Source organism: Heteronotia binoei, chromosome 21 (genome assembly GCF_032191835.1).
Source record: "Heteronotia binoei isolate CCM8104 ecotype False Entrance Well chromosome 21, APGP_CSIRO_Hbin_v1, whole genome shotgun sequence".
Lineage (NCBI taxonomy): Eukaryota > Metazoa > Chordata > Lepidosauria > Squamata > Gekkonidae > Heteronotia > Heteronotia binoei.
Window position 1 is genome coordinate 171,968,474 of NC_083243.1, and position 12,668 is coordinate 171,981,141.

General features: G+C 45.1%; 1 protein-coding gene and 1 non-coding gene across 2 annotated transcripts in view; one reads left to right on the forward strand and one right to left on the reverse strand.

Moving 5' to 3' along the window:
* The first annotated feature begins 2,344 nt into the window (after nt 1-2,344).
* LOC132589211 (MLX-interacting protein-like) overlaps nt 2,345-12,668 on the forward strand; it is a 31,468-nt gene continuing 21,144 nt past the window's right edge. Inside the window, exons 1-7 of the mRNA XM_060261897.1 lie at nt 2,345-2,685; nt 6,122-6,228; nt 6,567-6,649; nt 6,737-6,847; nt 7,334-7,375; nt 7,560-7,713; nt 10,290-10,385. Coding sequence (XP_060117880.1) covers nt 2,345-2,685; nt 6,122-6,228; nt 6,567-6,649; nt 6,737-6,847; nt 7,334-7,375; nt 7,560-7,713; nt 10,290-10,385 — 934 coding nt within the window. The remainder of the gene's footprint in view (nt 2,686-6,121; nt 6,229-6,566; nt 6,650-6,736; nt 6,848-7,333; nt 7,376-7,559; nt 7,714-10,289; nt 10,386-12,668) is intronic.
* On the reverse strand, nt 9,433-9,509 carry TRNAT-AGU (transfer RNA threonine (anticodon AGU)). Its single transcript has one exon. It is a non-coding gene; the product is annotated as a tRNA-Thr (tRNA).

Sequence of the window (12,668 nt, forward strand, 5' to 3'; positions counted from 1 at the left end):
TCTCTCTTTCTAAAAATCTCTCTTCAAAATTCCTTTGTATGCGAACTGATACTCTTCAGTCAGCAACTGAATGCCCTGGAAGGTTAAATGTTCCCCCACTAGTTTTTGAATGTTGTGGTTTCTAATGTCAGACTTATGTCCATTTATTCTTTGCAGCCTTCTGGACCGAACTGAGTCCTAGGTTTCCTGTCTCATTATCAATGATGGTATCTTCACTCCTACTACCCCTATGCATTTCACGCCTAACCCAATCAAGCTTGCTACTGTGGTTCACATGGTATTTCCATTCGGCATCTGAAATCTCGTTTATAAAGTTTACCTCTCCGTGTTACATTTTATCACACGCATGGCCCATACAAAGTGACATTTATGTCTCATCAATCCCTCATAGTATAGAGTGTAACAACAGAGTGTAGCAACAGAGTCTCAGTTAACTTCCCACAATTAGAAAGGATACTTTTACACATTGATCTCCTGCTATATTTATTGCTTAAACTTAACATGTTATTTCTGATTTGTCTTTGCATGTTTTAAAACATCATGATGTTCATGTTTTCTGTTCAGCCCCTGTCTAGAAGTTTGAACTGTTACCTTCCATGTCTATGTATCTGAGGAAAACTCATACCTTGAATAAACTTTTTTCGGTCTTAAAGGTACCACTGGACTAAAAATTCTCTCTTTTTATGACGCATTCATAATAGCAAAACATCAAGTTATACGTGAACAAGATTTTAGAATGCACTACAAAATTAACATACTAGGCTTCCCAAACCTCCCGCTCTGGCGGGAGACTTCTGGGTTCGCAGCCTCATCTCTCGCTCTTCAAAACTCTGGAAGCGGGGGTGGGGGGTGGAGGGGGGAGAGAACATACCTTTAGGCTTCATGTTGTAGAGCTCCTGAGCCGTTTGCAAAATGTCTGCCCCTTTAAGGCTGGGCAGGAAGCAGAAAGGGCTTCTGAGAACGGCCCCTCCCTTTCTTTGCTTTTGTTTTCACAGGAAGTAGAGTTGTCCGGAGGAAGATCTAGTAAGTGTGTGTGTGTGAGAGGGAGGGGGCAGGGGATTCCCTAGTTTGGAGGCCCTCCTCCCCTTTAGAAAGCGTGGGGGGGGGAGGGAAATGTCTACTAGGCACTCTATTATTCCCTATGGAGAACGATTCCCATAGGGAATAATAGGAAATTGATCCGTGGGTATTGGGGGCTCTGGGGGGGCTATTTTTTGAAGTAGAGGCACCAAAGTTTTCGTATAGCATCTAGTGCCTCTCCCCAAAATACCCCCCAAGTTTCAAAACGATTGGACTAGAGGGTCCAATTCTATGAGCCCCAAAATATGGTGCCCCTATCCTTAATTATTTCCTATGGGAGAAAGGCATTTTAAAAGGTGTGCTGTCTCTTTAAATGTGATGGCCAGAACTCCCTTGGAGTTCAATTATGCTTGTCACATCCTTGTTCTTGGCTCCACCCCCAATGTCTCCTAGCTCCACCCCCAGTCTCCTGGCTCCACCCCCAAAGTCCTCAGATTTTTTTTTAATTGGACTTGGCAACCCTATAACATACGGAAGAAAAAGATGGTCAATTCAAAGCAAAAAAGTAGAACTTCGACTCGCCAAGTCGCTCCGGCAACCCACCTCCAGTGCTGGAAATATCCCATTAATGCCTTCATTCCTAATTTCGCAATAACCATAACAAAGACCGTCTAGAAGGCAAAACTACATTTACCGGCATCCTCTTAGTAATACCTCACGCCTGCGCCGGAAATGAGTGTTCCGCGGCGCACTTTGGAATCTGTAGTCCTATTTGCTTACGCCCTTGTCGCCGCCGCCATCTCACGTTTTTCTAGTAAGCTAGTCGGCGGCCAATCCCGCTGTGAAAGTTGGATGCCGGAAAGAAGTTAAAACAGAACTACAAATACCATCATGCTTCATAATCCGGTACTTCAGTGGGGCGCATGCGCAGAACTCCTTTTCCTTGTTGCTATGGTGCCTGGAGCGGGATTGGTGCAGGGATTCGGTAGGCTGTGCTTTCCTTTTCGTTTTTCGAGGTGGCGGAGGCGAGAGGATAGGAATGAAAGCTACCTCTTCCCGTCGCAGAGGCCTCAGCGACGGCAACTTATTGCCATGGTGATGATAGCGTTGCCCGCGTTCTGCTTATTGCCATGGAGATGATAGCATTGCCCGCGTTCTGCTTATTGCCATGGTGATGATAGCATTGCCCGCGTCCTGCTTATTGCCATGGTGATGATAGCATTGCCCGCGTTCTGCTTATTGCCATGGTGATGATAGCATTGCCCGTGTTCTGCTAGCGATGCGGAGGGAGGCGGTGAAGGACCCGCCTGCGCCTAGGATGCTGATGATGCCGCGCCCCCAGATCATCCACAGCGGCCACTTCATGGTGTCGGAGCCCCACACCGAGCCCGACCGTGACCCAGATCCTGACTCAGAGGGAGCACCGAGCCCGAGAGGTCAAGTTGTTGCCGGACTGCCGGGGCCCGGGAAAAAGAGCAGACCTGGGCTGGCTGCGGCTGGAGAGACGGGGGACGGAGCCCCGAAGGGCTGTGGGGTGATCTACGACTTCGACACGGTGGACGAGGGCACGTGCGAGACCTACCGGTACGGGCCGCGGAGCAGTGGTGCCCTCAACATCGACATCTCCCTCGCCAAGCTCTTTGAGTGCATGACGCTTGCCTACAGGTAAGGGGGCCGGAGAGGAAAGCGGGCAGGGAGGAGGGCAAATCTGCCTGGTTGGGGAAACAGGACCGGTCATAGCAGGCCAAACTGGGCGAGAGAAAAAACTATATCTTCCAAATGGCTCCCATCGGTTTGGGATGCATGCAAGTGCAGCTGTGCATGGAAGTAGTGCCCAGAACTGCAGGTGTGTGTTTGCTGAGAAGGCTGCAGACGAGCTAGCTGGTCTGCCAGAGTCTTGATGGGTGTTCAGGTAGCTAGCACTGTTAAATAAAAGTGACACTTGCCAGGCTGCCTTGCACTTTTTCTGTATTCCCCATGAGTTTAAAGCTAGTTTAGAGTCAGCATTGGCTACAGAGTACATTTTATTGGGTTGTTTTTCTTAACGTTTAAAAGCCACTTTTAAAAATCACAAGGAGTCCTAGAACAGCCTAAACCATAAGTGTTTTGGTCTCAGCAGGCAAGCTTGTGTAGCATTGTTACAGTATCAGCACAGTTGGCAGGAATGTGTATAAAAAGCCTGTGGCATAAAGTCAGGCTTATACTTTTGCCCAGCTCTCCAACCTTGTACTGATCTCTGCTGCCTAGGTCAGCAGGCTAAAAACATAACCACTCCAAGAAATGGGAGGACTGCATTGCACTGCATCCAAGAGTGGCGTTGTCTCAGACTTTGGACTTGTGATGTATTTGCCAGGAGGAAAAAAAAATAGGCCACCACTCTCTTACCAGGTCATGTGACACTACTGCATCTTGCTGCTTAGATCTTATCTCTGACCTCTGCAAATTCCTTAAAGCAGATCAGTTTCTTCTGTTTTCAGTATATTCAAAATTCTGCTTAGCCTGTTCTGCGAGTACTTCCCAAGTCAGATTCCTTTGTGTGGAGATCAGAAGTTTTTAAACAGGATTCGCTTTGTATCTTGTAATGGTAGTTTTCATGATCAAACTTTTCAAGTAGCAAGGGAACCACATCTTATACATGCACTTAAAAAGGTAAAGGTAGTCCCCTGTGCAAGCACTCTGGGGTGACATTGCTTTTACAAAGGGGAGGGACAGTGGCTCAGTGGCAGAGCATCTGCTTGGTAAGCAGAAGGTCCCAGGTTCAATCCCTGGCATCTCCAAAAAAGGGTCCAGGCAAATAGGTGCGAAAAACCTTAGCTTGAGACCCTGGAGAGCTGCTGCCTGTCTGAGAAGACAATACTGACTTTGATGGACCAAGAGTCTGATTCAGTATAAGGCAGCTTCATATGTTCATATGTTACAACGTTTTCACAGCAGACTTTTTACGGGGTGGTTTACCATTTCCTTTCCCAGTCATCTACACTTTCCCCCCAGCAAGCTGGGTACTCATTTTACCAACCTCAGAAGGGGATGGAAGGCTGAGTTAACCTCGAGCTGGCTACCTGAACCCAGCTTCCGCCAGGATTGAACTCAGGTCGTGAGCAGAGTTTACGACTTACCACTTGTTATTACAGATATAAAATATCCAAGAGAGCAAACTGTTAAAAGTCCATGCAGGTGTCAGTTTCTGCAGACTACTTCTTTTTTGGTAGCAGAATGATTTCAAGTCCACTACATAAAGTTTTACAATATTCTATGTTTTAGACACTGCTCTCAATGTGGAGTTGTTTACGGGCATGTATAAGAACATAAAAGAAGCCATGTTGGATCAGGCCAGTGGCCCATCCAGTCCAACATTCTGTGTCACACAGTGGCCAAATACACATACACACACTGTGGCTAATAGCCACTGATGGACCTCTGCTCCATAATTTTATCCAATCCCCTCTTGAAGCTGGCTATGCTTGTAGCTGCCACCGCCTCCTGTGGCAGTGCAAATCAAGTAGGCCAGAGCGATTATGCAATTTTCTTCCTTGGAGATTTTAAAGAGGGGTTGTGTTCTGCCCGCACAAGGGGGCATAGAATTAATTCAGTAAGAAGAAGGAAATGCTGTACCTTTAAGGATATGGGGTGATGGGATCTGTAGTTTTTAGGTGCTGTAGGTCAGGTGGCATTATATAGTCCCCCTCAATTGGCTAATTGTGGAAGGTTCCAGCCCCATCTGTGGACTCAGGAAGGTTATTTTTATTGTCTTCTTCCTGCTTGTTTACAATCTTTTGTTAAGCAACTAGCACAACATGGAGGCCCAGAGGCACGCGTCCGTTTTTCCACCTTTCATTTGTCATTTGTAAGAGCTATTTCAGCACGCATTTCCCACCTTATGACAGGAGTGCAGTGAGTAGCCTGTAAAATGCTTGGGATTTCAATAAAGTCTGTAAAAGTTCTACAAGTGTCTTTGTGCGAGTTGGCCACATCTGGAAACAGCGCTTTAAAGATTGAGCTAAGCTGCTGGGGCTCCAGAACAGGTTGGATAGGAAACTATTTGGAATGTCGTAGATTATCATGTCTTGTGAAAGAAATTAGACTAGACCTAGGTGGAAGCCCTGCTTAGGAATCCATCTAACTAGCAAACTGCAGTGCTTCCACCCTGATCTAGTCTAATTCCAGCACAAGACATGATAATCTAAGACATTTCAAATAGTTGCCTATCCAGCCCCTCTTAAAAATCTCCAAGGAAGAAAATTGTGTAATCGTTCTGGTCTACTTGATTAATTGCTCAACAGCTTCATTGGAGTATTAAAAACATTTTTTAAACCATACATGTGTGGAGGGTTGTATAGTGAAAAGTACTTAATGTATATTTTATTGCAGTGTAAACTAGTGTATATTGTCTCCATGTTTCACATGGGGGCTGAAGCTTAGAGTGAATGACTTGCTCAAGTCTAGTTCATTCCACAGATGAAACTTAAATTGGGAACTTTCCATAGCTTTTTCTCTTAGCGCAATCCTAAAAACACTTTCTTGGGAGTAAGCTTCATTCAGTATACATGTGTAAGATTGCTCTCTTTGCCACTACACCACTGTGGTCCGGCTGCTTCATAGGCCTCTGAGAATCTCAGTTAATTTTCTTTATTTTTTCAAAGTACTTTCTGATCTCTTTACTGTAGAGATAAATTTGCATATGAGATAGTTTTTAAATCTATCTTGAATTTCAAAACACTCTCTGATCTTCCATACTGAATGTCTAGGGAAGTTCTGTCCATCTCTACCCTATTTGGCCTAAAATGCAAACTTGGAGGAACTTTCAATATCCGGTTCAGATTAAAGTATGCAAATTAAGTAAATCTATAAAAAAAACTATGGCATATATATATTTCACTGGTTTATTTTGTTCTGAATAGAGAATTTAGCCCTTTCTCTGCCTGTTTTTTTCTTCCTTCCATAGATTAAGAATAGCGAAGTCTGCCTCACAACTAGGTCTGCTGGAGAGATAGTCTTGCCAGCTGTGCTCTGGGAGCTCTTGTTTTCCTTCAGTTTGTTGCCTCATCCAGCTTTCCTTTGGAAACCAAATATTGCAAGAATTTGTTTCCTTTCTTATTTGTAGCGGGAAAATTGTTTCTCCCAAGTGGAAAACTTTCAAGGGGCTGAAACTTCTACAGCGTGACAAGATTCGGCTCAATAATGCCATCTGGAGGGCCTGGTATCTGCAGTGTGAGTAGTTGGGAGCAGGGTGACACAAAGGCTTGGCTTTACCCACAGTTCATGTGGGAGTTTTTAAAAGGGGACTTCTTTTTCCCGTAAGGTTGTAAATAGTCCCTGTGACCACTGCCACAAAGCAGACTCTTTAATACGGAAGTATGAATTAACAGCAAAACTTCACTTTGACCAGGTTGCTTGTGGAATTGCTTAAGTTTTTACAGCATGTGAATGTTCTGGTGGATGCTAGAACTGGAGTAGCATGGGGCTTCTTTCAGGCGGTGGCTATCGTTCTTACCTTTTCTTTGAGGCTGCATGCAACTGCACAATTCTTTCTTTCCTCCTGGACACAGATGTGGAAAAGAGACAAAACCCTGTGTGCAGTTTTGTGACTCCACTGGAGTGCAGTGATGTAGATGAGCACCGCAAACCCGAGGTAAGCAAGGCTAATGCTTGGGTCTTAGCATTAAATTCCCTCTTAGCCCATTCGTCTGTGACTCCTTTCTTCACTCTTACTTTGAAGGCTGTCATTATGGAGGGAAAGTACTGGAAGCGCCAGATCGGAGTTGTCATTAGGGAATATCACAAGTGGAGGACATTCATCCCCAAGCAGAGGACATTCTTCCATACCAAGGTAAGTTCCTTGTCCAGTAAGGTGTGCTTGTACTCCTTATAGACCTCTTCAAAATTTAGCACCCAGACTGTTTTTATTATTGAAGGGAAGTCTTGTAGCCCCATTCAAAGAGCGCAGAAGTGATCTTTGCAAGTTGGTAGTTTCTCTAGATTCTTCTTGTCATACCGTACCATGTTGACTGGAATTGGTAGTTACGAGAAGTCCTAGCATTGGAATAATTAGGAAGATTGTCCTTCTCTCTGACACTTGTCAGGTGCCTTGGCCCACAAACCATCCTTCCCAGCTGTTGTGATTCATTGTCTTTCTCTGGTTTATGTGTACACTGATCACCCAGCCATCCTTTCTGATTACTGTTGGCTTTGATGGCTCACTGAAACCCTAGTATGTTTGATAGGGCTGGTCATGGCTCTTCCTCCTCTTAGATCTGTAATAGATCATCTTGAGAACTTATTGTTAATTATGATAATCCTGTCTCTTTTGTTTTAGGTCCAAAAGAAGATAGACAGACCTATTTATGGCTCCACTCAGGTGCTGTTATTATACTCCCTTTTGCCTTGTTCTAAAATTGAGTCCTACAGATTCCCCTTCCTCTATGGTGAAAGATGGAACCAAAGTAGTTTTGAGACTGTTGCCACCTGGCATTCTTGTCCTTTATTTGAGTTTGCCCAAAGTTATACTGGAATTTGCAGCATTCTCTTCTTGTTTTGAACAGGAGGTAGCTGATAATGTTTCAGGAGTCCAGCAGTACAGTGAAATGGCCAGTGGATGCCCTATGGATCTGGACCCCTTGCATGATTTGGATGCACTCCTGGACACCATCTTCTCTGGCAGGAATCCTTATGGGGGCCCCAACCTACGTGGCTTTGGTGAGATTCCCTGCTTTGTGCCTCTTCCATCCAACTTGTGGCTCTGCCACCATCTACCAAGAACCCTATTATTAAGTCTGTACCTGTGCACCAAAGATTTGTAGTAGGCCTCATCTCTTAATGCAGGTTGAAGGACTGTTTCTTTTCATATGTCACTGTGTGCTTTCTGTGGTCACCAGGCAGCTATCTGTTAGGGTGGCCTGGCTGGGGCCTTTTCCATCATGGCTCTGGCTCTGTGGAAGGAGTCTCCTGAAGAAGTGAGGGGGTCCTCTCCTTGGAGATCTTCATGAGGTGCTGCAAGGCCTTTCTGTTTGCCAGAGAGTTTGAGGGGGTTTGAACGGTAGCATCTTTTAAGGGGGGCATGATTGGTGCATGTGATTTAACTTTGGTTTTAGCTGGGGTGTTGTAATTATTGTAAATTGCCTTGAACCAAGAGTTCAAGGCAGTTTACAATAATAAAATAATGGCAAAAACAGAATATATGATGAGGGAAGGGAGTTGCAGCCTAGGATCAGCATAGAGGTAGTACATAACACCTAGTTTCTGTAAATGAAACTTAAGACCTATGGGACAGATGAATTGCATCCAAAGGTACTAAAAGAACTTGCAAACATAATTTCTGAGTCTTTGGCCATTACTTTTGAGAATTCTTGGAGAACCAGGTGAGGTGCCAGAAAACTGAAGGCAGACAAATGTTGTCCCCATCTTCAAGAAGGGGAAAAAGGAGGATCCAGGTAGCTACCAACCTGTCAGCTTCATGTCTATACCTGGAAAAGTTTTAGAACAAATAATCAAACAGTCAGTCCTGGAACATTTAGAAAAGATGATTGTGATTACTAAGAGCCAGCATGGGTTTCTCAAGAACAAGTCATGTCAGACTACCTCATCTCCTTTTTGGAGAAAGCGACTACCTTACTGGATCAGGGGAATGCTGTAGACATTGTTTATCTTGATTTCAGTAAGGCCTTTGATAAAGTTCCACATCCTATTCTTGCTGACAAGTTAGTAAAATATGATTTGGATCCTGTTACTGTTAGGTGAATCTGTAACTGATTAACAGATCGCACCCAAAGAGTGCTTGTGAATGGTTCCTCATCCTCTTGGAGTGACAAGTAAATCTGAGAGAAAGATCTGACTTGCGACCTGTTTTGTTCAACATCTTCAAAAATGATTTGGATGAAAGACTAGAGGGAGTTCTTATTAATTTTGCTGATGATATTATATTGGGAGGGGTCGCAAATACAGTAGAAGACAGAGTCAGGATACAGGATGATCTTGACAGGCTGGAAAACTGGGCTATAACCAATAAAGGATACATGTAAAGTTCTGCATTTTGGTAGGAAAAATCCAATGCATAATTATAGGATGGGGGAGACTTGTCTCAGCAGTAGTATTTGCGAAAAGACAAATTCCATTTGGGGCTGTATCAACATAAGTATAGTGACCAGATCATATGAAGTAATGGTATGGCTTTACTCTGCTCTGTTTAGATTAGACCTCACCTAGAGTATTGTGTTCAGTTTTGGGCACCACAATTTAAGAAGGATATAGATAAGCTGGAAGATATCCAGAGGAGGGCAATGAAGATGAACATATGAAGCTGCCTTCTACTGAATCAGACTCTTGGTCCATCAAAGTCAGTATTGTCTTCTCAGACTGGCAGCAGCTCTCCAGGGTCTCAAGCTGAGGATTTTCATGCCTACTTGCCTGGACCCTTTTTGGAGATGCCAGGGATTGAACCTGGGGCCTTCTGCTTACTAAGCAGATGCTCTACCACTGAGCCACCGTCCATCCCCGATGGTGAGAGGTCTGGAGACTAAGTCCTACAAGTAAAGGTTGAAGGAGATGGGTATGTTTAGCTTGGAGAGGAGACAACTGAGAGGTGATATGATCACCACTTTCAAGTACTTGAAGGACTGTCATAGAGGATGGTGCAGAACTGTTTTCTATCGTCCCGGAAGGCCGGACCAGAACCAACAGGTTGAAATTAAATCAAACGAGTTTCCAACTCAACATTAGGAAGAACTTCCTGACAGAGCAGTTCCTCAGGCTTCCTTGGGATGTTGTGGGCTTTCTTTCTTTGGAGGTTTTTAAGCAGGGGCTAGATGGCCATCTGATAGCAATGCGGATTCTGTAAATTAGGCAGATCATGAGAAGGAGGGCAGGAAATGTTGCATCAGTGCTTAGTTCTTGTGGCCCTTTCTTACACACCCAGGGAAATGCTGATTGCCACTTTGGGATCAGTCAACAATTTTTTTCCAGGCAGTTTGGCAAGGGATTCTGGAGGATTTTGCCATCTTCTAGGCATGGAGCTGGGCTCATGGGGAATGTATGTGTAGGGGGGAGGAGTTTGTGAATTTCCGGAATTATGCAGGAGGTTGGACTCGATCACCCTGGGGGGGGGTCCCTTCCAACTCTATGATTCTAAGAGGAAAGGCAAGATATGAAAGTTTTAATTAATAAATTAGTAGTATGTATACATGAAGCCTGGTCCAATGTTGAGTGGCAAAGGACAATGTTTTCCTCTGGATCAGACCAACCAGTGTGTAATCTTTCTTCCCATTTTGTCCCTTCAGGCCACCAGGGCAATGCTGACATGATCCAACCCACCCTGACACAGCTGCACCCCATATTTGGAGAGGAATTCATGGACACTTTGGACCCTGTCCAAGGTAATGTAACATAGTCATCATGCTGGATGGCTAAATTAAGCTTGGTGATTGGGTGGTTCAGCTCATATAAGGGGAATATATTTGTCCCACTTTGTGTCCCTTCTTAGGTTTGCTGTATACAGTGGTTTATATTCTAACTAGTAGTAAGGCCCATTGTGAAAAAAAAATACAACGGGCTCTAAAAGGAGGCTCTGGGAGAGTGCCCGCCACCCTTGCTGTCTTCCCACCCACCCAAGTGAAGGCATTGACTCCTCCCCCCACCTCAAGAGGAGCTGATCTCTGCTATTTGGAGAGCAGTTGTAAATCTGAGTGATCTCCAGTGGTTCCCTAGGAGGAAATGGCATTGTACCTGTCTGAGGTGCCACCCCTCCTCAAACCCCACCCTCTCCAGGCCCCACCCCTTAAATTTCCTAACCTGGAGTTGGCAACCCTATCTCCTTCCCTTTACCTTCTCCTCTGACTTCATTTCCATTGTCTTCCCCCTCCCTGCAGCCTCTACATATGAAAACGACAGTCTTTCTTCACAGTGTGTGTGGGGGGGAACAAAAGCATACACCATTCTCCTTTCCCCCTCTGTGGTCTGAACAACAACCCTGTGAGGCAGCTTAGGCTGGAAGTGTGTGACTTGTCCAAAATCACCCAGTCAGCTTCCACGGCACAAACTGGATAGCAGTTGTAATTCTGAGTAATCTCCAGTCCTTACCTGGAGGTTGGCAACAGTGGTTCCCAGGAGGAAAGGCCTCTTCTTCAATGGCCTGTATTGATACCTTAGGAATTTCCCACCAACCTGGAAAGACCTTTGTGTGAGTGCCCCCCATCCAGCCAAGGGAAGGCATTAATTCCCCCCCACACACACACATCCCTCAAGGGGAGGTGATCTCTGCCTTCTGGAATTTTCTAACCTGGAGCTGGCAACTCGGTAGCCTCTACATGGGAAAAGGACAGTGGGGGTGGGAACCAAGTACCTGGAGGTTGGCAACAGTGGTTCCCTGGGAGGAAATGGCTGGTAGTATCAAGCAGCTGACGCTGTGAAGAAAGCCACTGCAAGCCTCCCTTTCATTTCCTCTGTTTATCTGCTGGTGTTGATGGCCCCTCGCTGCTGTGAATGAACATTCATTGTCAGTTGAAGAGATATTAACTGCTACTGTTCGTGTGGAATAAAGGGAGGAAGGTATACAGAATGAAATAAAAAGACTGAAAGACAGAGAAACAGAGAAAGAATGAGTGAAAGAACAGAAGGGGAAGGTAGAAAAAAGAGGGGGGGAAAGGAGTGAGAGAAAGAAAAATGAGAAGGAAGATAGTGCCCTGAGGAGAGGCAGTAGTAACCAGTAAGCTCCCAGCAGAGAACTGTCTCGCTCAGAGGTCAGTGGCCATCTGATGGTGTTCTTGCCTGACAGGGCTGGCGGTGAGCGGGGGAAGCAGAATCAGCCAATGGCATGGCAGAGACAGATTGTGAGCCAATTCTGCAAGAATGTGGGGAAGGCTGCAGTGGGCGTGTTAACAGAGAGGCTACCCAATGGTAGCAGAAGGTGTTCTCAGAGTGTCAGCCAATAGTTGGTGCAGTACAGAGTGTCAAGCCAGTACTTGGTGCAGTACAGTCCCAGTGACTGCAACGAAGGAGGCCGGAATGTGCCACCACAGCTTCGGTTTTATGACTAAAGGATACCGTATTCAGCATGAAGCCCTTTTCCATCCTTAGGAACACTTCTGCAACAGAAGTGACTTCTCTTCCAGCAGTATAATCACTTCTGTTGGAGATTTAGGCTCCTTTGGCTGAATACAAGTCACTGTTTTAAGTGCACGGTCATATTCTGCACACGTGAAGTGTCGCATTTGTATTCCAGAAGAAGGCTTCCTGCAATGCTGCAATTCCCTAAAGCATATATTCATATGAGGAAATATCCCTTAGACTCCTTTGAATTGTCACATCATGTTGCATAATGAAGTTTCTCTCATGGTAAGAGAGTAAAGTGAGAGAATGTGATAGGTGTGTCATCAAGGCTAATTATTTCTTTAAAAAAACCTCATATTTTCAAGCCACTGGTGAAGAAATTGTGGATTCTGAAAGTAAGCCTGAAGTCCTCTTTATTTTGAAAGGAAGGCTCGTGATCTTGAGAATCAACAGTTATCGGAGCTCTGGTTGGAAGGTGCAGCTGGTGAGAGAAGACTGAGCCTGTGTTCCAGCCCACCGTTGATTGTAGTTCGCACAAGGCCGGAGTAGAAATCTCACTGAGCAAACACTCTGTGTCCAGGTGGAGCTCTGCCAGACTGCAGACAAATCAA